At 32.6% G+C, this 25,871-nt stretch overlaps 2 protein-coding genes across 3 annotated transcripts; one reads left to right on the top strand and one right to left on the bottom strand.

The window, feature by feature from the left end:
- Positions 1-1,130: 1,130 nt before the first annotated feature.
- On the bottom strand, positions 1,131-9,335 carry fs(1)Ya (female sterile (1) Young arrest). Of its 2 annotated transcripts, none has more exons than XM_072546104.1 (4): positions 9,208-9,335; positions 8,573-9,152; positions 8,028-8,075; positions 1,131-2,730 (listed from the first exon to the last, which is right to left on the bottom strand). In XM_072546104.1, exons 1-4 carry the CDS (start codon positions 9,220-9,222, stop codon positions 1,838-1,840), a joined length of 1,536 nt encoding a protein of 511 aa, XP_072402205.1. In that variant the 5' UTR covers positions 9,223-9,335; the 3' UTR covers positions 1,131-1,837. The 2 variants fall into 2 exon arrangements, with proteins under 2 accessions (XP_072402205.1, XP_072402204.1); XM_072546103.1 differs by having other exon boundaries at positions 9,205-9,305.
- A 137-nt stretch (positions 9,336-9,472) lies between these two features.
- On the top strand, positions 9,473-23,112 carry LOC140452063 (actin-like protein 6B). The gene is made up of 7 exons (XM_072546105.1): positions 9,473-9,746; positions 9,803-9,982; positions 10,488-10,800; positions 11,723-11,936; positions 12,732-12,989; positions 17,062-17,157; positions 22,398-23,112. Exons 1-7 carry the CDS (start codon positions 9,722-9,724, stop codon positions 22,563-22,565), a joined length of 1,254 nt encoding a protein of 417 aa, XP_072402206.1. The 5' UTR covers positions 9,473-9,721; the 3' UTR covers positions 22,566-23,112.
- Positions 23,113-25,871: the final 2,759 nt, after the last annotated feature.

The following is a 25,871-nucleotide window of genomic DNA, read 5'->3' on the forward strand; positions in this document are numbered from 1 at the left end:
AATAATTATATTTATATTTAGAAAGTGCACATTTATATATAAAAGTCGACGGGTCTCAGCGTTTTCTATAATTTTTTTAAACAGACAGACATAATTTTATTCCATAAGTGGTTTCCACCCTGTATAACAGCATTCGTCATAAAATCCTACAAGCGAAAAAAGTGATAATTGTGAGGAAACATAACAATTAGATGAGTTGCATGATTCACAATCTCCACACAAAAATAAAAAGAAATCACATGAACTTTTAGAACAAAAAACAAGTTCCATAAGTAACGGTAACTGAATTGTAGTCGGTGATAGCTATGCAAAACTTGCAAGAGTTCGTAAAGGTCGTGAGAAGCATGATTAAAGTGATCTTTCGAAAGACTGACATATAAGTTACCTTTTTTTGCTTTAATCCAAAACTATTAATTCTTGTTTGAAGCATATGTAGCTTTTTTTACCAAAACAGATCATATCTAATTTAATAATAGTAATATCATTTTTTTTATGAATAGACAATTACATCGATAGCCGTTTTGAGTACGCTGATGAATATAGACCTCCCGAAGATAATTTCATTACTTCCGGTCATGAGCACCTTTATTCCAGTTGTCCTGCGCATGCATTCTCTCTAGGTCTCCATTCTGAAATTTTTTTGATCCTTCTCTTGCAACATGGCCTGCCGTTCCATTTCAGCGTTGTAGTTCTTTTAATTGCGTCCATAACTCCAGTTTTTCTCCTATTTTATTTCTAACTTTGTATCTGAGGGATGTATTCAACATTGACCTCTGTGTACCACTTGTATTTTACTTATTACTTTTCTGGTAAGGGTCAGTGTGTCCATACGTTTTAACCGGAAGCACACACTGATCAAAGACCTTCAGTTTTGAGAGGTTCTTGAAGAATTTCACTTGCATGATCTAACTGGTCTGCAATAAGAACCTTCAAGTTGTTCAGAAACTTCCCATTTATGTTGACTCCAATATTCTCCCAATTTATTATGTACATATGATCAATATTGCACTCTTGACATGAATCTATTTTGGAAAAAGAGGCAACTGCTTGACACAGTCCAGGACAGCTTCATGTTATGCTGGATAAGCAATTAGTAATTAATCAAAGGTATAGGTATCAAAAGGCAGTAGACAAATAGAAAAATATATTTTTTAAATATGTAATATACGTTAAAAAAGCAGAAAAATATATTTAAAACGAATTTTACAGGATAATAATTTCTTTTATTGTAATGTCAATTCTATCGGCTCCGTGATTTTTTCACTTTTAAGTAATCAATTCAATAAGTTTAATTTCAGTCCCGTGTGCAGTGCAATAGTATTTGAAATGTTATATTACATAAAAATTATGCAAATGTATTAGAAAACTATTGTTAGGAAGCATTTTGTAACTTTTAAATACACCTTCAATAATATTGTCAAATTTCTTTTGTCGTATTTGTATGAAAAATGCATATACCAATGTCCAATAAAGTCGGTACCATTTGAGAAACTATTTTAATTTTATGAAAAAAGTTATTCTTAATAAAATGTTCTGCATCTTCTAAAACCTAAAATACAATCATCAAATATTAAATGTTTTTAGTTATATACGCGGTTTATATATATAATATAATATAATTTTATGTAAGAGATAACAATATCTACAATTCATATTTTTTGACAAACCACGTATATGAGTAAAAAAATGTAATATTTGATGATTGTATTTTAGATTGTAGAACATGCAGAACTTTTTATAAAGATGAATAACTCTTTTTCATAAAATAAAAAATAGTTTTCCATATAGTGTCGACTGAATTGGACACCCTGTATATTTATAATAACAAATAATGATTCTAGCATGTATCCTCTTCTTTAGTGTGTTGATTGGTAAAAATAGTTTCTTCTGTTTGTGTTGCTTTATCTGCAAATGTTTTAATAGTCATACTATTGGCTATTTTAATCTTTAGCTCTCTAGACCTCTGTTGACGGTAACCTTGCATGTACTTGTTGATGGGTGTCATATCTCGTATGGTATTCCTACATCGAACATCAGTTACTTTGTACCGTTTAGCGTTAGGTAGCTCATCCAAATCTTGGTCTGAATTAAATCGTTTTAACGATCCAGGAGAAGATGTATCACCAAGGGTGGTAGAGAGACCATGTAAAACATTTTTTACTAGCTTTGTAACAGAAGACCAAAGCCTACCTGGCATAGAGTTGTCAAGACTAATATCATCTTCTTTACTCTCTGTAAAGCAAAATTTGTCGTCACTATGTATGTCAGCAGAGTTCCAGTTTCCTGAGTCACCTTTTGAAGTGCTTGGTCTATTATGAAAAATATCTCTGATATTAGGAGCTGATTTTATTGGTATAATAGAATTGTTGGGAGTCGACGATATTTGCACCGGTCCTTCAAATCTAATGCTCATTTCCTTATTTTTTACTATAGAACAAGGTGCCACTAGGTTTATTTTTTTCTTTGGAACCATTGGTGTGAAGAATTGGTTATTTGATAAGTGAAAATCAAGTGAACTTTCCTCTTCAAAACTACTACAAAGTTCAGTTGTAGATATCCACACAACTTTTTTTTCTTTATGGATGACTATATTAGCTTGATCTAAAGATGATTTTTCTTTCTCTTCTTTGTCCTTCTGTTGATAGAGAACGACTGCTTTTTTTTCGCTTTTTACGTCTTCTTCCATACTCCCACTTTGATTTTCAGTTGCAGAAAAGTATGCACTTCCTCCTAAAAATAACATAGATATATAAAGTGGACAAAAAGTTTGGAAACGCATAATTATCTCTAATAGATTACAAGCCCATGGAACATTTTTAAGGGTTTATTTGACCCATCATGAATCACATATTACCTGCCTAAGTTATAAATGCCGTACAAAAATGTTTAAGCCAAATAATCCCCTCTTGTAGATTCTAGTCTATAAATGGATGGTCTGAATTATAAAAAAAACGGGGTACGTCTATTCTGTAATATGGAGATTTCAAATTTGAAGATTGCAATGTTGCCAGCTTTACCATATTTCTGATATTATTAGTCACTTAAGTTTTTTGCTATACAATAAAGATGGTTTTTAATGAAAAAGAGCGAATTACTGTTTTAATGAAACAGGAAAATGGAAGAACTAGCGACACAGTTAAAACAATATAAGATAGATATCGCAGAAATTCAGGAAACCAGATGGGGGGGAGTGGACATGGAAAAATTGAAAAGGAAAATTATACAGTATGGTATGCAGGCAGGCAGAAAGAGCATATAGAGAACCAACTAAAAGAACTAGAGAACTATAAGGCACAAGCAGAAACGCGAAAGTTCTACGAGAGGATTAACCGGAACAGGAGAGAATTCAAACCTAGATTATCATTCGTTAGAAATAGAACACGGGAGATCATTGATGATGAGGACAAGATACTAGAAAGATGGACAGAAAACTTCGAGGAAAGGCTAAATATAAGAGGTGAGACAGGGCTCCACCAATCAGAAATCCAACTCGAGGACATTGACGATGAAAGAGGGAAAGATAAAATCCCAACAGAGGTAGAAGTCATCCCAGCTATACAAAATTTGAAAGAAAACAAAGCTCCTGGGGCAGATGGCATTCCTTCAGAACTTTTAAAGCATGGCAAAAAACCTGACATACTGTATATGTAGACTGGTAGAACTGATCTGGAAGCAAATAAAGTTCCCAGAAGACTGGAATGTAGGTATAATTGTACCTATCCACAAGAAAGGAGATCAAACAATATGTGAAAACTACAGAGGAATCACCCTCCTAAACGTAACATACAAAATATTGGCATATATTCTTTACGACCGACTATCGGGATATTGTGAAGACATAATAGGTAAATATCAGTGTGGGTTTCGTAAAGAAAGATCAACGACCGATCAAATATTCCTTCTAAGGCAAGCTCTGGAAAAAACATGAGTATGGCATTGATACTCATCACCTGTTTGTTGATTTTAGGTGTGCCTATGATAGTGTTGAAAGAAACGCACTGTACAAGGCCATGATAGAATTTAGCATACCAGTACACTTAGTAAAATTGGTGAAAGCGACCCTCTCAAGAGTCGAGTGTAAAGTTAGAGTGTAGAACGGAGTTTCCAGAACGTTCCAGTCTCAGATAGGACTTAGACAAAGAGACAGCCTATCATGCCTTCTATTCAATATTGCACTAGAGAAAGCGATAAGAGAATCTGGAATAACAACCAGAGGAACTATTATTAATCGCAGCGTACAATTACTAGCGTACGCCGATGACGTAGACATTATTGCAAGAAGAAAGGCGGACGTGGTCGAATCATTCAAGTCGCTTGAAGCAGCAACAAAAAGAATGGGACTAGAGGTTAACACTAGTAAGACGACGTATATAAAAGTATCAAATTATATACAAGCAGCACAACCCGAATATCTAACGATCGGAACATATACTTTCGAAGGAGTAAGAGAGTTTATATATCTAGGCATACAAATTAATCAGAATAATGAAGTAAGTGCAGAAATTAACAGACGGATATACCTAGAAAATAGAGCCTATTATGGATTAAACAATTTTTTAACAACAAGCCTAGTTACAAAAAGGACGAAACTAGTGATATAAAGAACTCTTATCAAGCCCATCCTCACCTACGCGTCGGAAACATGGACGATTACAAAGAGCGATGAAGAACGTTTAAGATGCTTTGAACGTAAAAAGCCAAGGCGAAGAATAGGAGAGAATGGAGACTTATCCTTGAGTAGGCCAAGACCCACCATGCGTTGTGGAGCCAATGATGATGACGATGGTATGCAGGCGAAGAAAAACAGGGATATGGAGGAACGGCTTTTATGGTGATAGGAGAAATGAGACACAAAGTTATGGAATTTAAACCCATAAGTGAAAGAATATCATACATAAGAACGGTAAATATCAAACCGAACAAGTTGTCGATAATAAATGTCTATGCACCCACAGAAAACAGTGATGATTTGACAAGACAGCGGTTCTATGAAACACTAGAAGAAAACGCCGAGAAAATCCCGGGAGAAGATATATTAATCCTTATATCCTATAAAAGAAAATTGCTTCAAAGGGGTTGCAGGTGCAAATTCAATACATGACACGACCCAATAATAAATGGAGAAAAACTATCTAATTTAGAAGCGGCATAAACATGGACATAAGTAGCTGTATATATAAAAAAAAGACATACACAAAATAACATGGATGTACCAGGAAGTGGGGGAAATAAAAGAGACCTACTGATTAAAAAGATACACAAACAATCGATAAAAGACGTTAGATCTCGTAGATGGGCCAACATCGATTCGGACCATAATTATGCTAGTGATTACAAAATATAAAATATAAACAACGAAGAATAAAAGGCGAAAAGCACAGAGAAAATGGGACGTTGGTAAATTGAAAGAGAAAGAAGTAAGAAGAAAATTTGTACCAGAAGTAAATACAGAGATGCAGTTGAAAGAACAACAAATGTAGGAACAGTGGAAAAAAATCAAACAAGGAATAAAATGCAGCAGAGAAAGTGGTCGACAAAATGCAAAATAAAAGAAGAAATAATTGGTTTGAAGATGTGAGTGCAAATTAGCCGTGGAAGAAAAGAATAAAACAAGATTGAAATGGTCAAGCACAAGCAAAGAAGAGGAACGATAAAAATACAAAAATCAAAGGCAAAAGACAAATAAATTATTTAAATCGAAAAAAAAAATCAAAAAGTAGAAGAAATTATGAACGAGATAGAATCAGAAAATAAAAAACACAACTCAAAACCATTCTACCAATACTTTAAACTAGGTAAGCGAAAGCGGACAGCTAATATAGCTATAGAAGCAGAATATGGCAGAAGTATTTCGAAGAGATATGTAAGAAGCGGATAGAGAAGTAGAAAGAGAAACCATAACGAACACAGAACAAGATGATGAAGAAGAAGAATTGACCTATACAGAAGTGAAAGAGAAAATATGCAAACTTAAAAACTGAAAAACAGCGGGAGAAGATGGAATATATGCAGAACTTATAACTTATGAACTAATACAGAATATATGGAGCAAAGAATTAATGCCCGAAGAGTGGAAGGAGGGAATTATACTGGCAATCCCAAAACAATGAGACCATAGAATATGCAAAAACTACCGAGCAATTAATTTACTGAATGTAACATATTATAAAGTAATGACTGGTATAATTAGAGACAGGCTAACAATATATACAGAAAAAAGTTTAGGAGATTACCAGTACGGTTTTAGAAAAGGAAGATCCACGATAGGCGCTATACATACGCTAAAACAAGTGATAGAGAAAACATACGAGTACGACGGAGAAACACATCTACTTTTCCTAAACTTTAAACAGGCGTTTAACAAACTAAACAGAAGAACAATGATCCAAGACTTACAAGAGAGTAATATACCAAATTAAATTATAAGAATGATGGATATGACAATGCTAGATTCCCGAGCAACAATAGATACCGGGAGAGAAAGAACAGAAATAATAAAAATAAAAAATGGAGTAAGACAAGGAGATATGCTTTCAACGGTTCTATTAATTCTATCACTAGACAAGATAATAAAAAAGCTGGCAAATGCAGGAACTATAAACAAGAATTCGCTACAAATAATAGGATATGTGGATGATATAACCATAGTAGCAACAGATAAAAGGGCATTAAAGAAAACCTTCCAAGAAATAGAAAACGAAGCTAAACTGAGAGGACTGGAAATAAATGAAAATAAAATAAAATATATGAACGTAAGCAAGAAAAAGAAGACACAAATAACAGAACTGGCAATAGATGCACACGGTTTCGAAGAGGTTGAAAAATGCAAATATTTGGGAGTACTAGTCAACAGAAGAAATGAAAGTGTAGAAATACAAATAGAAATAAAAAAATGTTTAGAGGTCAGAAAATAAGATGAAACACAAAAAGAAAAATCTAAAAAACGACCATAAGACCAATAGTAGTACCTATATGCTGCAGAAACATTTACAAGAAGTGCAATTGAAAGTTTTTGAGAGGAAGATTATCAGAAAAATACTAGAGCCAAACAGGGAAAATGAAGAGAATGCAAGACAATGGATGAATCACGAAATACAAGAACGGATGGGTTAAGAGAACATAGCTATATGCTGCAGAAACATTTACAAGAAGTGCAATTGAAAGTTTTTGAGAGGAAATTTATCAGAAAAATGCTAGGGGCAACAGGGAAAACGAAGAGAATGCAAGACAATGGATGAATCACGAAATACAAGAATGGATGGGTTAAGAGAACATAACTAGAGTAATAAAAGCACAAAGAATTATCCATATTTATAAGAAGAGCAATCCGTTAAAAGTTCTAACGGAATGGATACCTACTACCAGGTAAAAGAACGAGAGGCAGACCTAAACTGAGATAGAGCGTAGGCGCAAAATTTCGAGGCCAATGCTTTTTAAATGCATTCTTTTTTTTTCGAATCCTGAGAAAACTAATTAATATTTTTGAAAAATTTAAACGCAGAATGAAAGAATACATTATTACCGAGGGCCGAAAGTCCCTGAAAACTTCTATAATGTTTATTTTAATAAGTTACAGGGGTGAAAAAAAAAAGAGAAAATTTAGTGTGATTTTGAATTTCAAATATCTCATTCAAAAAAACTTTTTGTTTATTCTAAGGGACTTTCGGCCCTCGGTAATAATGTAATCTTTAATTCTGCGTTTAAATTTTTCAAAAATATTTGTTAGTTTTCTCAGGATTCGAAAAAAATGAATGCATTTAAAAAGCATTGGCCCGAAATTTTGCGCCTACGCTCTTAAGGAGTATGGAAATTAGAAATACAGCAAGGACAATCAGAGAGAGAGAGAGAGAAGAATAGAGAAAAGTAGTGGAAACAGCGAAGTCACACCAGAAACTGTAAAACCAAATACAGAATGGGATGATCTACCCACACAAAAAGGATTGCCCCTTATTTAAAGTTCGTAATAATTCGAAATAAATTTTTGGAAAATATAAGTGTGATGAAAATTTTTTTATAGATTATCTTACCTGAAAGTCCAACTGCAGTAAAAAATTGGGTGCAAATGACTCTTCCTTCTAAAAGAGGTGTCGTTAATTCATAACCATTTCTCATATTTCAGTTTAAATTACAATAAGACAAATAACATTCGATTATAACACATACATGCAATATATATTATGATTTATTTTCAAAAATTTTAGAACACATAAACTCAATAAATTTGAGTAGCAGCATAAAAGAATAAATATAACATAAAAATAAAACCATCCTAAAAACAAGTTAGTTATGTTAATGATACAAAGAATCGTAATAAACAAACATTGTTAAAAAGTAAGATCCTTCAAACAGTTAAAGTGTTATCTCTATGCAAAAAAAAAACAACTATTACTTTTTGTTTGTGTGACGTACCTATTGTTTAAAATGTTATATTTTTTGTCCACCTCTATAAAATAATTTTACACAAATGTTTTTGCGTAAGTCCTAAATTAAATTCACGTACTTATCTCTAAATACATCTCTTAAAACTCAACTAACACGCTATCACAAATAGTGGAACAAAAAGCAAGCTTACCAAAAGCAGACGAGTTTTTTAATTTTTTGCTAAGACTTTCTGTGATTGGAGTGTCGCAAAAAGTAACCTTCCTCTTTAGATTTACTGAATTATATTCAACTGTATCTCCGTTTTTGTTCGCAGAACAATCCACTGGAGTAATGATAACTTCCTGAATTTTTTCTAATACGACATTTGCTTGATCCCTTTGCATTGGAGTGCTAGTAGCTAAATTAGTTAATATATTTACTTTATTATTTGCATGGTTCAACTTGCCTGGAATGTATGGAGAGTAGGCATTCTCTGAAATGCCAGAATTATACGGTGTATAGAGACTATTTTGGCTATTATTAACTAGGGGACATTTAATATGTTGAAATAGCTCTTCTATTGACCCAAATAATCTTTTACACAATAAACAATTAAGTGGCCAATGATCAGTTTTTATATGTTCTAAGACCACTTGAGACGTAGACGAAATTCTGGTTTGGCCAAAAATGCATATATCACAATCAGGAAACACTTTGTGCACTTCAGTTTCATGATTTTCTCGACAAGTTTTGCAGCAAAATACTTTTTTACACAAACGGCAGTTATTATTCTAAAACAAGATTAGATTTATTGATATATTTTATATCTGAATATTTACTCACAACTATAAAATCTTTCATTTTCACATGCTTCAACTTTTTATTTGGCTCAAACACTGATTATAAACCATTCATAATTGACTATTTATTGCAAAGAGCTTTAACTAAACTAAGTATTTAAATTTGGTGCCTTTTCCGTATGGCAGTTGTAACAATCGTTTCCCTTAATTAATTTTATTATGATACCAAAACTTTTAATGGAATATATTTTTTATTTTTAATTATTATTTTAATTTACTCCTACAATCCTACATATGCTTATAATGTTAATAGTTCTCGTATAAAAATATTTAAACAATAAAATATAATAATAATCTTGTCCTTATTAGGATAGGAATTCGTTTCGCACGTTGGTAACACTAGCGTAAATCAATGCAAAAATAAAAGTTGGCGGAATTAGCCATGTTTGTTTTGTAAACAGGAATTCATCCGGCAAATTTTTACAAAAATTATTTCTGTGTTCAGTGAAGACTGTCCAACTTAGAAGAAGTGCGAAGCACTATTTTTTGTTGAATTCAAAATGAGCGGTGCCGTATATGGAGGTGGTAAGTTGTTAAAATTTACATTACATGTTTATATTTTTCATAACCTTATCTTCTAGATGAAGTTGGGGCACTTGTATTCGATATTGGTCATAATACTGTTAGAGCAGGGTATGCCGGTGAAGACAGCCCTAAAGTTGATATTCCTTCGACAATTGGTGTTTGGCTAGATAGTGATGAAGATATTCCTGTGACAAGATACAATATTGGTCTTCTTGCCATTCATGTATGGAGACCAGGTAAGTGAAACTAATAGGTATTTTTCCAATACATGCAAAACACAGTTACCTATGAAGAATAGAGAGAAGAGTATAGGGATATGGGAACACTTAAAAATATCAGATTGACAGCAGGATTGAACAGAAGTTTGTTGTAAGATTAGTCATTTAAAAAAAAAGTCAAAAATGCCATGTAAATAAAATAAAACCACAAACATCTCACTTCAAAACATTTTAAACACATTTAATGATCATTTTTGTCAAAACAAGAAGGGCAAATCTAAATAGAAACAGATCATATCAGAAAAAATGTATCAAAAATTTAAAATAAAACGCAAATAACATAAATAAATTAATTTAAATAATTTAATGATCATGTACAAATTTTCCAACATGACAGGATTCTGTGTTATTCAGGTTCGCCTTTTATTTTTTATAAAATGTCATCAAAATTTCTGTTTACAATGGTTTCTGGGTTATTCAGGTTTCACTTTTTTCCTACATGAAATATTTTGTTATTTTATAGGAATGGAATTATCCTCTTTTTTAAAAGAAGGCATGGTGGAGAATTGGGATATGTTTGAAAATTTCTTGGATTATATCTATAACCAAGCTCTACGAGCAATTCCTAAGGACCATCCTATACTCCTTACAGAGCCTCCATGGATCACCCCAGTAAAGAGAGAAGAAATGGCAGAATTAATGTTTGAAAAATATGGAGTACCAGCGTTATACTTAGCCAAGAATGCTAGTTTGGCTGCTTTTGCTAATGGAAGACCTACCTGCTTAGTGGTTGATAGTGGGGCCACCCACACATCAGCTGTACCTGTTCATGATGGGTAATTATACATTAATACATTACTCAAATTAGGTATATTGTCTCATGTGTTAATTTTGATACATCTGGTTCACTTTGCTTGGTGTTTGTTTAAAAATAAATGAAATGCTATTTGAAAACTTGGCTTTAATCAAGTTTAGAACTGTAGATAGGTTAGGGGTAGATATTTACTCAGTTGGATATCATATGTGTCTGTGGATGGATAGTTGAAAACCAGTTCTCACATTGTTACTTACTTACTTACCCTTCTGGCTGAATATTCAAGAAGTGTATATATTAAAATATGATGTCTTACTGTTGTGTACTCAAATATATTTGTTTTTGAGGGATCTAAAAGCTTAATTTTCACAAAAATATAATAGATAAGTACCTTAAATATTACAGATTCTGAACTTCACACTATATTTAAAAATTGCTATGTTCTAAGATGTTATTTATATTGAATATGACTTAACCTAAGTTGTAAATGTTTTTGTTTGGTTTTCTAATATTAGTTATTATACATTATTATAATAACTAAGATATAGCAGATCAATGTCAGATCGCTTATAAGATATAAAATCAATTAGTTATAGCAGATCTCCATTGGAAACTTGAATCAGATAATCCCATCTGCTTCATCATGATATTTGTTTTCATCAACCTATTCAATTTTTCACTTTGTAATACCTCTAACTATATGATATCGAAAAGTTCTTTATTTTACCTCTTATGAAAAGCTCTGATACATGTTTCTTGAATGGCTGTAACTCTGTTTTTTCGCCAATATATCTAGTTAGGTGGTAGTGATGGATGCTTAGCGTTACATAGAAATATGAATCAGTCAATGATTTTCCTATTTTATTCCTAATTCCTATAATTTATTCCAATGTTGCTCTTTTTACCTAATCACTTAGGATTAAAAATATCAAAATTTGTTACAGGTATGTTCTAACTCAAGCTGTTGTTAAGTCTCCAGTTGGTGGGGATTATTTGAGTGCTCAGTCTAGATCACACTTAACTGACAGAGGCATAGAAATTGTACCCCCAAGTTTTGTTGCTGGAAAGGAAGTTGTCAAACCTGAAGAAACGCCTATATGGAAAAAACGCATGGTCCCTCTACATTTAACTGAATCCTGGTATAATTATATGATCAAGGTAAATAGTCTAAATATTGGTATAATTATGTGATCAAGAACCTTTCTGTATTTTATTCATCTGTATTTAAGGTTTTATTCAGGATTTCAAAACTTTTTAAGTCTATTGACAGCTGTCAAAAAGTTCAAATTGGAACTATTTTATTTGAAGATTCAGCTTCCAATCCAGAAACATTTTATGCTGTGTACTTGTTCAGTTTTGATAGGATATACTGACGAAAACGACACTTTCCCCTAAATCCGGGTAACATCTCATTGAGTAAGTTACAAAGGTGTCAAAAAAAAATTGTATAGGAGACACCTATCTTCCTTTAGTAGGTTTTCACGGGTTGCTTTGTCATCGAATCACATACATCGAAGAAGCAATTTAAATGGGAGTGACATAGTCAGGTGGAACATTTCTATACTTGATCCATCAGTTTTCCAAAACTCATCTGGATTCACTTCTAATATATCAGCGTGTCTAGTATCCCGATCACGAATAAAAGTTATTTCTTATTGAGTCTATATATTTGTTCATACTTCCTACAATTATTTCTAACATAGCGTTATTCACAAAATATTTCCAACTATCACTAGGAGTCTTCAAGTCACGTGTATGTAATCTCGGCATCCTCAATTGTACTATGTAATTTTCTTGTCTTGTTCTAATATTTCTTGGTGGAACAGCATTTCTGCATCTGGTAACACCATCTTTTCCAATAAACGCTATCAGGTATTTAATAAATTAACATGATCTTTTTTGTTCTTTCCAGTGTTTATTAAATTGTATTATTATTTTAATAACAAATTATAGGAGGTAATGCAAGATTTCCAAGCAACTGTTTTACAAGTATCTGACGTGTCATATGATGAAGAAATTGTAAAAACTATGCCTGCTAATCATTATGAATTTCCTAACGGTTACCATAGAGATTTTGGAGTAGAGCGGTTCAAGATTCCAGAGCCATTGTTCAATCCGACAACAGGTGCCAAGGCTGGCATTCAACCAATCCTGGGGGTTGGTTCTTTAGTTACCACCAGTGTGGGAATGTGTGACATTGATATTAGACCGGTAAGTGTTTTATACATTTTGTTTGTCTTACTGCAGATAATTTGGTTATTATACATTGTGTATATTGTAGTATGTGTTGAGTAATAGCTTTGTTACTAAGTAAAGTGTTCTTCATTGTATTTACTACAAATAATCTATTAACTTTGGTGGATCTAATGTTCTACAATTGCTGTAAAAGAATACAAAACTGCTCTTCATAAGTACCGACGAACAAGAAATGAAGAACTTGTCATTAATTTTAAAAACATTAGAGCCAAGGGGAGGTATATCTTGAAACAAAGCAAGGAAGATTCATGGGGAACTACATTTTTCTCTAACTTCTAACATTCCCTCTACTCAAGTCTAGAAGAAAATTAATCAAATGCAGGGGAAAATATCCACAGAAGAATTCCATCTATCTTACTTCAAAGCGGTTGAGTAATTAATAACCAAGAAATCGTTTTCACCATGTTAGCTTGAATGTAACTGGACACTTTGTTAACTCAGATAACATGTTATATGGTGGATTCCTCCTGCTGTAAGCCAAGTAAACGAAAGACCTCACACACCTGAGATTTTTTCATAGCTAATGCGATCAGCTAATACATTAGAGTTATATTCAGGAATTTTATAAATCATAAAGATTTTGAGCTCTATTTATACGTTTTTGTACTTCATAAAAAAAAACTGAATCAGCTGTAGTCTGTGAATTGCTTTTTTTCATTAATTTTTTCTTTGAGACTGGTGATTTGTTCTTCCAGCTTTGCAAATCTTCGCACAAACATAGGAACACTCTTGAATGTATCACGACAGGTAGCGTAAAAATACATAAGTAGACTCTCTGCAAAATAATTGCCTGTATCTCGGATGTGGAAAATCAGAGCATTTTCTGCAATGTGTATCCTTGAACATGCTGTCGCATGCTATTATTTGCTTTTCATCAGTACTGATATCTTGGGAACAAGCGCTACAATTATTGGTCATTATAACCTCAAAATTTTATCTTAAAATATCTCAGCAATTCTTGGCTTTTTGCGGTCTATTATGAAGAAATATAAACAGCAATAACCGAATTAGCTAGTACGCACAATATTATTTTTAATATGCTTTCAGAACTTAAAAAGTTTTTAGAAAAATAAAGCAGCAAAATTTGTTTGTTTTGATAGCGTCTTGGATATGTGTGATATGATATTCAAACCTTAATATGGCCACCGAAAAGTCCAGTGCCTTATAAGAGTAGGAGAAAAAGACAACGATTTTTCCTTTTATGCAGATTTGCCTGCATAACAAAAATTCCACAATTTTTGTTCCTAATTCTAGTTCTTTTATTAAATTTCTTGTTTATTTACAATTTATATACAGAGTGAGTCATGAGGAACTTTACATACTTCTACCATATGTAGAGTCCCTCAGGGAGCATATCATGTGGCCACTAAAAAATGTCAACTCCTCTTCTTTATTAATTAACAGGGTGATTTGTGTAATTGACCATTTATTTCATTTTACTGTAGAGTTTATACGGCTCATTTGATTTTTTTAATTTTTGCATGATACAGTACACTACTATCAAGCATTCGACTGGTATTAGCTAAACTAAAAATTCCAGGACTGGCTTTGGAAAAATTAATTTAGGGATTCGTATTAAATATTACACCCTGTATAATTTTTTTTTAAAATGCAATAAGTGATTTTCAAACTACATAAATAGCCAATGAAAACGACATATGCGACAATGTTGTCGCACTTTTATTAAATTTTTAGTGAACGATCAAATCTTACCAAAAATAGAACAACCATAATGAAGTATCAAATTATAAGGTATTAATTTAAACAAATGTTATAAATTTCAAACATTTTAATTAAAATGAGTTCCTACAATATAATCTAATACGTAGAAAATTAACATCTTTACTGTCACTTTGTATTATCTCTACGATAGAATCAATTGTTTTTCAATTTTAAATTTTTACTCATAGATCGTATTGGGGCATTATTTTCGATAAATAATAAATTAAATTGATTAAAAAGTCAAACCTCTTGTATGTGTTAGTTTTTGTTGATTGTAAATGATTAAAATTTTATGTCAAATAATAATACATTGCATCAACTGTACTAAATAAAAATAAATCTAAAAAAGTTTAAAATGAAGGTTGGCGTTGACCGTTTGACGTTTCTTGATATTTTATACCCATTGTCATTATTGTCATTATCAATTGTTATTTATGTGTACAAGAATACATATTTCTTCTGTCATATCTACGTTAAGTACATTGTGTTAGTTTTGGTAGAGCTTTTGTTACTTTCGTTCAAAATGCCACATCAGTTTTCGACCACAGAATATGCAGACATAATATTTGTTTATGGATTCTGTAATGGGAATGGTAGGGCTGCTAGTAGAGAATATCGCAGGAGATTTCCTAATCGTCGAACTCCCAGTCATCCAACATTTGGGTCAGTTTTTAATTATTTGCGAGAAAATGGCACTTTTCCTAGTGGAACAACAGAGCGACATGTAGATAAAGCGTAGGAAGATGACATTATGGACGCCGTTACTATAAACCCTAGAATAAGCACTAGACAAGTAAGTCGAGAACTCAATGTTACTCAATCAAAAGTAAGTAGAGTCTTACAAAAAAATAATCTATACCCATATCACATTCAAATGGTTCAGCGACTACATGCTGGAGATGAGATCGATAGGTTGTAATTTTGTAGATGGATTAACAATAATCGACCAACGCTATACAGGACATTATTTACAGATGAAGCCCAATTTACCAGAGACGGGATAAATAATTTACGAAATTCACATGTGTGGGCAGAAGAAAATCCCCATGCTATTCGAGAACGTCGTTCTCAGTTAAGGTTTACGGTTAACGTGTGGATTGGTGTCATAAATAACCAATTAGTAGGTCCTCACTTTTTTGATGGTCCTTTAACAGGGCAGGTCTATTTGAACTTTCTACAAAATATTTTGCCGAATTTGCTTGCCAACGCGAACGTTGCTATCCGAGGGATGTATTTTCAGCATGATGGGGCACCCCCACACTTTTTACTGGCAGTGAGACAACATCTCAATAATGTTTATGGCAACAGGTGGATAGGACGTGCAGGTCCTATTTCGTGGCCTTCAAGATCCCCTGATTTCAATCCCGTTGATTACCATATTTGGGGACGATTGAAGCAACTAGTTTACGCAGTGAATATTAATAACCGACAACAATTAATTGATAGAATTATACATTGTTGTAATACTATTAGAAACGATCCCCAGAGTATCCGTAATTCAATACGTCAATTAACAATTCGGCAACAAAAATGTGTACAGGCTGCAGGGTTCCATTTCGAAAATCTATTTTTAATTATTTTTATTTTGTTACCATTATTGTATCTTTTCCAGTTCTAATTTATGGTTTTATCATAACTATGTACATATTTTTAGTTTTTTTTTTCAAATTGTTCTTCGTTATTGTTAGTAGTTACTGTTTTTTGTTGTGCAGTGACTCAATTTATCATTTCAATTAAAATGTTTGAAATTTATAACATTTGTTTAAATTAATTACCTTATAATTTGATACTTCATTATGGTTGTTCTATTTTTGGTAAGATTTGATCGTTCACTAAAAATTTAATAAAAGTGCGACAACATTGTCGCATATGTCGATTTCATTGGCTATTTATGTAGTTTGAAAATCACTTATTGCATTTTAAAAAATATATATACAGGGTGTAATATTTAATACGAATCCCTAAATTAATTTTTCCAAAGCCAGTCCTGGAATTTTTTAGTTTAGCTAATACCAGTCGAATGCTTGATAGTAGTGTACTGTATCATGCAAAGATTAAAAAAATCAAATGAGCCGTATAAACACTACAGTAAAATGAAATAAATGGTCAATTACACAAATCACCCTGTTAATTAATAAAGAAGAGGAGTTGACGTTTTTTAGTGGCCACATGATATGCTCCCTGAGGGACTCTACATATGGTAGAAGTATGTAAAGTTCCTCATGACTCACCCTGTATATATATATATATATATATATATATATAATATATGAATTTAAGATGTTGATCATTATTTTTATTTTAGGCTATGTATGGTAGTGTTGTTGTTACTGGTGGAAATTCTAGTCTACAGGGCTTTACAGAGCGCCTTAATAGAGATTTAGCTGCTAAAACTCCCCCAGTAAGTATTTTTGTGTAAATAGTTTATTTTCAGCATTTACATGATATTTTTAAAATATTGCCTTTTTAGTTATATGACATAATTTTATTATATTAATACCATCATCTCAAAATATATCTCATGTCACAGTGTGAAAATGTCTACGAGCCAAAACGACCCCTTTCATTCTCTTTCCTAATTTTATTTCTCCATAATTTCTGGTTCTTTAAGCTACTTTACACATGCATTCAATATTTACTTTAATTTTTTTAATGTCAATACTGCACCTGTCAAAATAATGTATTTCGGGGAGGGGGGATGTTTTTTTTTTAATATTTTAAACAAATTTTTAAGATTGTTTTTTAAATCGCATAATATAAATTTATTCCTAACACTAGTACATTATAGTTCAACATTTTAAGAGTATTATCTGAAATTTTGATACAAAAATATTAAAAATTCAGCAAATTATAGCTACTTTTCCAAGACGAAAAAAAAGTTTTCCAACAGAAGTCGATCATAGACTATATAATAATGAGACAGAAATCAAAATTTAAGTACCAAGACTGCAGAGTAAAAAGAGGATCTAACTGTGGGACAGATCACTACTTTCTTTTAGCTAATCTTTTGTGCCCCGTTAAACAATACTACAAACAGAACACCGAAAGTGAGAGAAACAATACTACACAGTACAAAACGGAGAGATATAAATTGCACCTTTTATTCCAACAAAGTATTAAACATCTTTTTCAATTTAGATTAGAAAAGAAACTAAATGAGATTGAAAGAAATATGTATGTAGAACAAGAATATAACAACATCACAACGATAATAAAAAAAAATTGCTTATGGATTATTAGGAACAGAGAACAACGACAAAAAACACCACGAACCACCATGGATGACAGAAAACGTAAAAGAAATGATACAAGAAAAAAACAAAATATATAAGAAATGGCTAACAAATAAAACATCTAGCAATAGAGTAGCATATCGAAGGAAAAACGGAGAAGTACGCAATCAAATAAAAGAAGCAAAAAACAATTTGTGGGAACAAAAAAAAAAGCATGGAGAACTATCACTAATCTAAAGAAAAACACCCATAACTCCTTAACCCCTTAACGTACGTGCCCGTCTCAGACACGGGCGCGCCTTACGCGCTCGTCTGGGACAGGGGCACCGGTTAAATTAAATTTTACACATCGAATTTTTCAAGTCTTGCGAAGCGGATATTTGTATAAAGAAACATATGTAAGCATATATCTAAATTATTTATCTATTATAAAATAGATGACTCAGTCAGTATTGAGTTACTTTAAAATATATTTATTATCTCATAACTTGCAATTTGCAATCGTCAGCATTGATAACCGATATTATTGTCGAACTTTTGTTTTTATACAAACCTTCTGTCTTGCCGGTGTTTTTGCGTTTGAACTAATTTGTGCCTTATTTTCATCATATTATATTGTTTTGCAAGAAAATTTGGATAATAATCGGTAGGTTAGAGTAATGTGTATATTTTTTGTTTTACTAAATTTTATTATAATTCATCTAAAATACCATATTGTGTGTGTGTCAATAAAATATTTTGGATTATTTGTATTGTTCATATAAATCATACTACTATATACCTATTCACAGTATTTCCTCTGCACAAAATTTTTAAATTTCAACGGATTTGCATATAAAAAGAGTGCGCCACTGTCATCTATAGTAAAAGACCATTGGCATTATATATATATATATATATATATATATATATATATATATATATATATATATATATATATATATATATATATATATATAAGCGGGGATCCTACAGCTTCTGCCGCTTCCCGCATTTCGATCGCCATCTTTTTCTATCTCTCCAGGTGTCTTCATCAATGGCTCCGTCTTTTATGGTTTCCATAACACCTTGTATCCAAGACTTGGCTGGTCTTCCTCGTTTCCTTCTATTACTTGGATCGTATTCCATAGCTCTTTTTGGCCATCTGTTGTCGTCCATCCTCTGTACGTGTCCATACCATATTAAGTGTCTAGTTTCTATTCTTTCAGAAGTTGTATGTACTCTAACTGTTTTTCTTCTAATTTCAGAAATAGTTATACGTTCTACCCTTGATATACGGCAAGCTCTTCTCAGGTAGTCCATTTCAACCGTGTCAACTTTTTTCTTTCCTTTTACTGTCATTTGCCAACATTCTGCTCCATATGTAAGAATGGGCTCTACAATTACTTTGTAGATAGTCATTTTAGTTCTTATAGTAGCTTTGTTGGACCAAAGTATCGAATTCAGAATTTAAACACTCTTCCTGCCTTGTTGCACTCTATAGTCTATATCTCGTTCCGTTGTTCCTTTACTGCAGATAATACTTCCCAAATATTTGTATTCGTAGCACCTTTTCATTTGTCTAATTTCCAAATCCGGGTCTTCGTCTTCACTGCCTATTCGCATATATTCTGTTTTAGACATATTCATACTTATCCCCCATTTTTCGTATTCATCTTTGAGCTTTCTAAGCATATAATCTGCATCTTCATCTGCAAAGAACAGCGTTGTCAGATAATGGTTGTTAAGCTTCAACCCCATTCCCGCACATTTTTGTCTCCACTGGTGCAGTGCTTCTTGGATATATATTTTGAATAGGGTGGGGGAAAGACAACATCCTTGTCTCAAGCCTTTCGTTACTGTAAATACCCTTGAGAAAGTATTTCCTGTTTTTACAGTGCTTTGAGGACATTTATAGATGTTCAGTATTGCTTTTAGATATGTTTTACTAAGGTCCGTTTTCGTCAAGACACTAAATAAGAGTTTTAAAGGAACTGTATCATAAGCCTTCTCCAGATCTGTAAATACCAGATGCGTAGGGAGGTTTCGAGATATATATACATATATATATATATATATATATATATATATATATATATATATATATATATATATATATATATATAATATGCGTATATTATTAGTATATGTATTAAAACAAAAATAAATATTTCGCCTAACCCCCCAGGAAAAGTAAAGGTTCTACGCCACTGAATATATTTTTTTATTTAATTATACCAAAAACAAAACATTTTCACTAAAAAAAAAAATTCGATCATTTTTTGACCATAACTTCAAAATTAATGTGTACGTTAAGGGGTTAAGAAACTTAATTCCTATAGAAAAGTGGGAAAATCACTATAAAAATTTACTCCAAGAGTCCAGATTGGAATATATGGGAGAGGAATACAGTATGGAGAGACAAACAAGTAGTAACATTAATACTACTAACAACGAGGTCCGTACTGCGTTAATTAAAATGAAAAACCGGCGATCTCCAGGAGCTGGCAATATAGCTGTAGAGTTACCTAAAGCAGAAGGTCCACTCCTAATAGAACGAATAACTTTTCTAATGAATCAATGCTGCCAACAAATTAAAGTACAATCTGAAAGTCGGTACTTTTTCTGTAATCGAAAAGATCCTAACTGCTACAGAGGATTAAGTGTCCTACCTACTTTCAGGAGATTGTTTGGAAAGATAATAAATGGAAAAATAGAAAATGATGTAGGACATCTAATTAGCGAAGACCAAAGTGGATTTACGCCTGGTAAATCTTGCACTGATAACTTGTTTATACTCCAACAATTAATAGAAAAAAGAATAGCGGTTGGTACCGAAGTACATCTAGCCTTCATCGACCTAGAAAAGGCGTATGATACAGTTTTAATACTTAAATTGTGGCAAGCTTTACAACAACTCGGCATTAGTCCATATCTTTTAGAAATTATCACAGAAGTATACAGGGATAACACTACTTACCTAAAAATCGGAAATAGACTATTAGAGCCAATAAAAGTAACTAAAGGATAATACAAGGATGCAGTATGTCACCCTTACTGTTTAATTTATATATTGTGGCAGCCTTCCAAAATTGGAAAAACCACTGAAAATGAAAACGATGAAAACGCGTTTAAAAAAAGCATATTTTTTTGATACACAGTATCATATATTACGGGTCCATATAGCGACGTGCTTGCTGCTAAAATATATAGAGCATCTTTTTACTTCTGCCTTTGACGAACTCTGCCTATTTTTTATTGCATCTGGAACCTTTTTATCCGCTCTAGTAATTCGATTGTTATTTGCCGCAAGTGCATAATTATGAAAACTTGACGCTGTACTTATTCCAATTTCTATGTGAGTGCTCACTCATCTCATTCACTCACTCACCACACTCACTCATTCACTCGCTCACTTTCTTTTTTTACATATTTAAAGAAGGAAAGAAGGAAAATCTGCATACAGACACCTCTGACTCACGCAGGCAGTGTTGGGTTCCTAATGCCTGGTTAAGGCAAAACATCTCTCCTTGTGCCCTGCTATCACTCGATTCTCATTCTTTCTCCCACACATTCATCGGGAAAACCACACCCACACGAACCACCAAAGACTTTCAGCCCCGTGCCTTAGCGAGGCTGCCACCTCTCCCGCGTCGTCTGTCTCTCATTCGCTCCTATTTCGGCCTGCGACAGTCCGAACCCCACCGAGGTACTACTCGCTCATTTTAAAATTCCGTTCCTAGTTCCCTCTCCTCTCGTTCTTTTGAAGAGAACAGCTCCCTGATAAATTTGTGGATCCGTGTCCACCACCACTCATCCCTCATCATTTTCTCCACCATTTCTCTCACGGAATAAAACATTCTGCAGTTACACTCTTTTTCAAACTTCTCTCTTTCATCCGCCCAACGCTCACACTCCAACATCGTGTTCACTCACTCACCCCAACACTCATTTCACTCACTCAACTCACTCACTTGTAAATGCCTATAACTCATATTTAATGAGTTTTATATAAAAATAAAAATGAGTTTATATAAAACTCATGTTTAATAAGTTGTATTTGATTAAAATAACACAAAATATGTTGCTCTTTAAGTATTAAAACTTCAACCATTGTCATCGACCTAGGGTCGCATTATAATTTAAATTTAAATATGTAAAACCATTTATATTGATGTCTTCGCTGCAATTTTAGTGTTAGCTAAAAGTACCAAAAGAAGGCACTGAGGATGATCTGAGCTAGATCAAAAACGTTATGTATCTATAAATTTTGGACGACACTTTTAACAAGTTTTAAATGAAATGTTTTTATACCAATATAAAAATTTTGAAGTTTTTTACTTCTGTATAAGTTTTTTTAACTATGGTATACAGCCAACTACTGGGATTTTCCCATTAATTTTTAAATAAAGAACTTTCTTGTTTTTAGAGTATGCGCCTGAAAATAATCAGTGCTCCCGGAGCCTCAGAACGCAGGTTCGGCGCTTGGACTGGAGGGTCGATTCTCAGTTCATTAGGATCGTTCCAACAACTATGGGTTTCCAAACAAGAGTACGACGAAAGTGGAAAAATCATTGTCCAATCTAAATGTCTGTAAATGTATCATGGTTACTTACATTACTAAAAGTATTAGGTGCTTCCTATTATGGAAATACTCGAATCATTGGACTTTTTTCATTTTTATCATTTTTTATAAAATTCTATGTTTCTATTATTTTCGTTCTAACGTACTTAAAATTGAAGAGTATTATGCTGAAAAATGTTAAACATCGGACATTTAAAGAAAGTTATAACCTTTCTTTAAATAATCAATATCTACAATGGCAGTTGTCTGTTCTTTGTAAATTACATTATATTTAGTAGATTTTAAGTAAATTGCGTGATTGCGAAACTAAAGTTATTAAAATACTTAAACCTTAAAATTATAATAAAAATCCATTAAAGACATGTAGTGATTAAAAGTAAAATAATTATAAGAATGTAGATATGAATTATTCAAAGTGATATAAATATTAGGTAACTGGCAAGCATTTGCATCATTACGTCATATAAAGTAGCTATGCAAAAATAAATTTTTTGTTGTATTATGATTTTTTTACAGTTTTATAAAAACCACACACAATGCTCTGGAATAAGTCTTACCCCCCCCCCCCCATTAACTTATTTATTTTTAGCACATAAGCAAAACGCCCGGACAGGTCGATTTTTAAAATAATCGTAGTATAACATCAACGTTTCGAACAATTCCTCTTCAGGTGACGGTGATAACTTTGACTTTTTTAAATGGGAAAGTACATCATGTGACACCTCATTTAAAAGCTTTTGAAATACTGATTTTAAAAATGTATAATACTTTGGTTCGAAAATTTACAGAATTTATATTATTCGAGAAAGAATTTTAATACGTACCTAAAAACTTTTTAGATGGTGCTAAAAATAAATAAGTTAATTGGGGGGGGGGTACACTTATTCCAGCGCATGGTATATATTTGCCACATAAAATGTCTGATATTCGTTGATTATTTAAACATTTTCAGCATGATCCTTATTAAATAAATTTTAGTTCATTAAGGACATTTTAACTAATGTAAATTTTTCTAACATCATTCCAAATTTAGGGATTAATGTGCAATTGTTTGTTTTAAATATTTTACGCTTTTACTAAATATATGTAGGGGTTAATGAATCAACAAGTTTGATTCTAAGTTAGTCTTTAACTTTTCATGGTCTTTTTGCCGTTAAATTGTTACTTTCACTTTGAATCCTATTTAACTTCCATATAAGCCGATTATCAAACAGTTTTTTAAATATTTATTTCACTCTTTGAGTTTCCATTAATCATTTCAAATATCTCTTTCTCCATCTTCAGTTTTCTTTTAATTGTGTTAATTGATGTGAAGCATCTAATGCGACCGGTTAGGTCGGCTTGCTGAAGTGGCCATGCGTTCGTAACTCCCCCCTCGTAACATCTTTTTTTATATATAATAACAGTCTGGTTTTTTATTACAATGGCAATATATGGATTCACTTTCAATGTTGTATATTCTTTACACTCTGAATGCAGCTGGTTCATTATCTTTTTTTCAATTAATGCTCATAAATTTGTTTTTGTAAATGTTGTAAATGTTTGTAAACGATTTTTCCATGACACTCGTTGATACAGGTATCTGCTTTTGATAAATTTGTTGACCTTACGTCATTGGCGTGAAAAGAAATATTTCAATAAATATTTACTGACACTATCACTTCACTTACAGTTTGCACTTGTAGGTCTTGTAGTATGCCTTTGTTGCTTACAAACCATGGCGCATCAGTTATTGCTCGTAACACCTTGTTTTGAACTCGGTCCGTGATTGCTAGGTTGGATTTTGAAACAGTCACACCTCTATTCCGTACGTTCAAATTGGCTTCAGTCCATTGTACGCTATTAGTTTCGCAACGACAAATGGGACTTTCTTCCTAGTCTCCAATAATATTTTCTATATGTGTTGTTTTCGTTTTTTCCATATATTAGTTTTCCGGATGAGTCTCTAGCATAAGTACTTTACAGTATCTACCGTTGGAAGTGGAGCATTGTTGAGTAATATTTGATATGAGTCGTCATGGCATTTAGTGAATACTATGGGGCTTGATTTAGATTCATTGAGTTTTATCTTCCACTTCTTAGTCTATTTCTGGACTTTATAAAGTTTTCTTGAAGGGTTTCTGCTGCAACAACGGGATCTGAATGTACCGCCATTATTGCGGTATCGTCTGCAAATGTGGCTGTATGTACTTTATTCATCATCATCATCAGTAGCTCGACAATCCTTTCTGAGTCCTGGCTTGTTCTAGGATTTCCGCCATTCTGTTCTGTTCCTTGCTTTTGGTTTTCCAGTTGATAATCTTAAGTGTTTTCAGATCTTGTTCCACTTGTTCCATGTATCTAAGTTTGGGTCTTCCCTTTGAGTTTGGGTTCATTGTATGCTGTGTATAGTTCAAAATTATATCTTCTGCGTCATATATAATTTTCTTTCACCCCCTTATATATGTGTCTTAAGGATTTTTCATTCAAACGTACCTAATAGGTTCTCATCGCTTTTCGACAGTGTCCATGTCTCTTATCCATATACAAGGCCGGTTTTATCAGGGTCTTGTATATTTTGCTGGTTTTTCTTGTGATGTTGTTAGATCTTAGATGTTTAATTAGTCCATTATATGTTTTATTATCGATATGTATTCTTCTCTTAACTTCTTCACCTACATTGTTATCTGCGATAACCAGTGAACTTAGATATATAAAATTTTTCACGATTTCGATGTTATAGTCTCCTATAGTCAGATTCTGTAGGTTTCTTTGGCCTCTGTCGATTTGCTTGCCTTCATGTATTTGGTTTTTATTTTGTTAATGTTTATGCCACTGTTTTGTGCCACTCTTTCTATCGCATTAAATGCTTCTATCATCTCTCTTTCGCTTCTAGCTATGATATCAACATCATCTGCAAATGCCAATATTTGTACACTTTTTATTATTATTGTTCCTTTGGTGTTGCCTTTTGACTCTCTAATTATTTCTCTAATGTGATGTTGAATAGAATACAGGATAGGGCATCAGTTTTGAATTCGAATTTTGCTTTGTGCTTAAAGTGTTCCTTTTACTATATCAATGAGTTGAGTTGGAATATTAAACTCTTTCAGTGCATGGATCAGAAATTCTCGATGGATGCTATCATAGGCACTCTCAAAATCAATGAAAAGATGATGTGTATCTATATTAAATTCACTAGTATTTTCCAAGATTTGCCTCAAAACGAAGATCTGATCTATTTTGGACTTCTGCCTGCAGAAACAACATTGATATCCCCCAACTATTTGTTCCGCATATGGTCTTAATCAGTCATACACAATATTTGACACTATTTTA

Source organism: Diabrotica undecimpunctata, chromosome 10 (assembly GCF_040954645.1).
Source record: "Diabrotica undecimpunctata isolate CICGRU chromosome 10, icDiaUnde3, whole genome shotgun sequence".
Lineage (NCBI taxonomy): Eukaryota > Metazoa > Arthropoda > Insecta > Coleoptera > Chrysomelidae > Diabrotica > Diabrotica undecimpunctata.

Excerpts from the sequence above, each read along its gene's own strand:
- LOC140452063 (XM_072546105.1), top strand. The coding sequence starts at position 9,722 with ATGAGCGGTGCCGTATATGGAGGTG. Across the intron at positions 9,983-10,487 it reads CATTCATGTATGGAGACCAG|GAATGGAATTATCCTCTTTT; the intron begins GTAAGTGAAACT and ends GTTATTTTATAG. Across the intron at positions 17,158-22,397 it reads TAGCTGCTAAAACTCCCCCA|AGTATGCGCCTGAAAATAAT; the intron begins GTAAGTATTTTT and ends TCTTGTTTTTAG.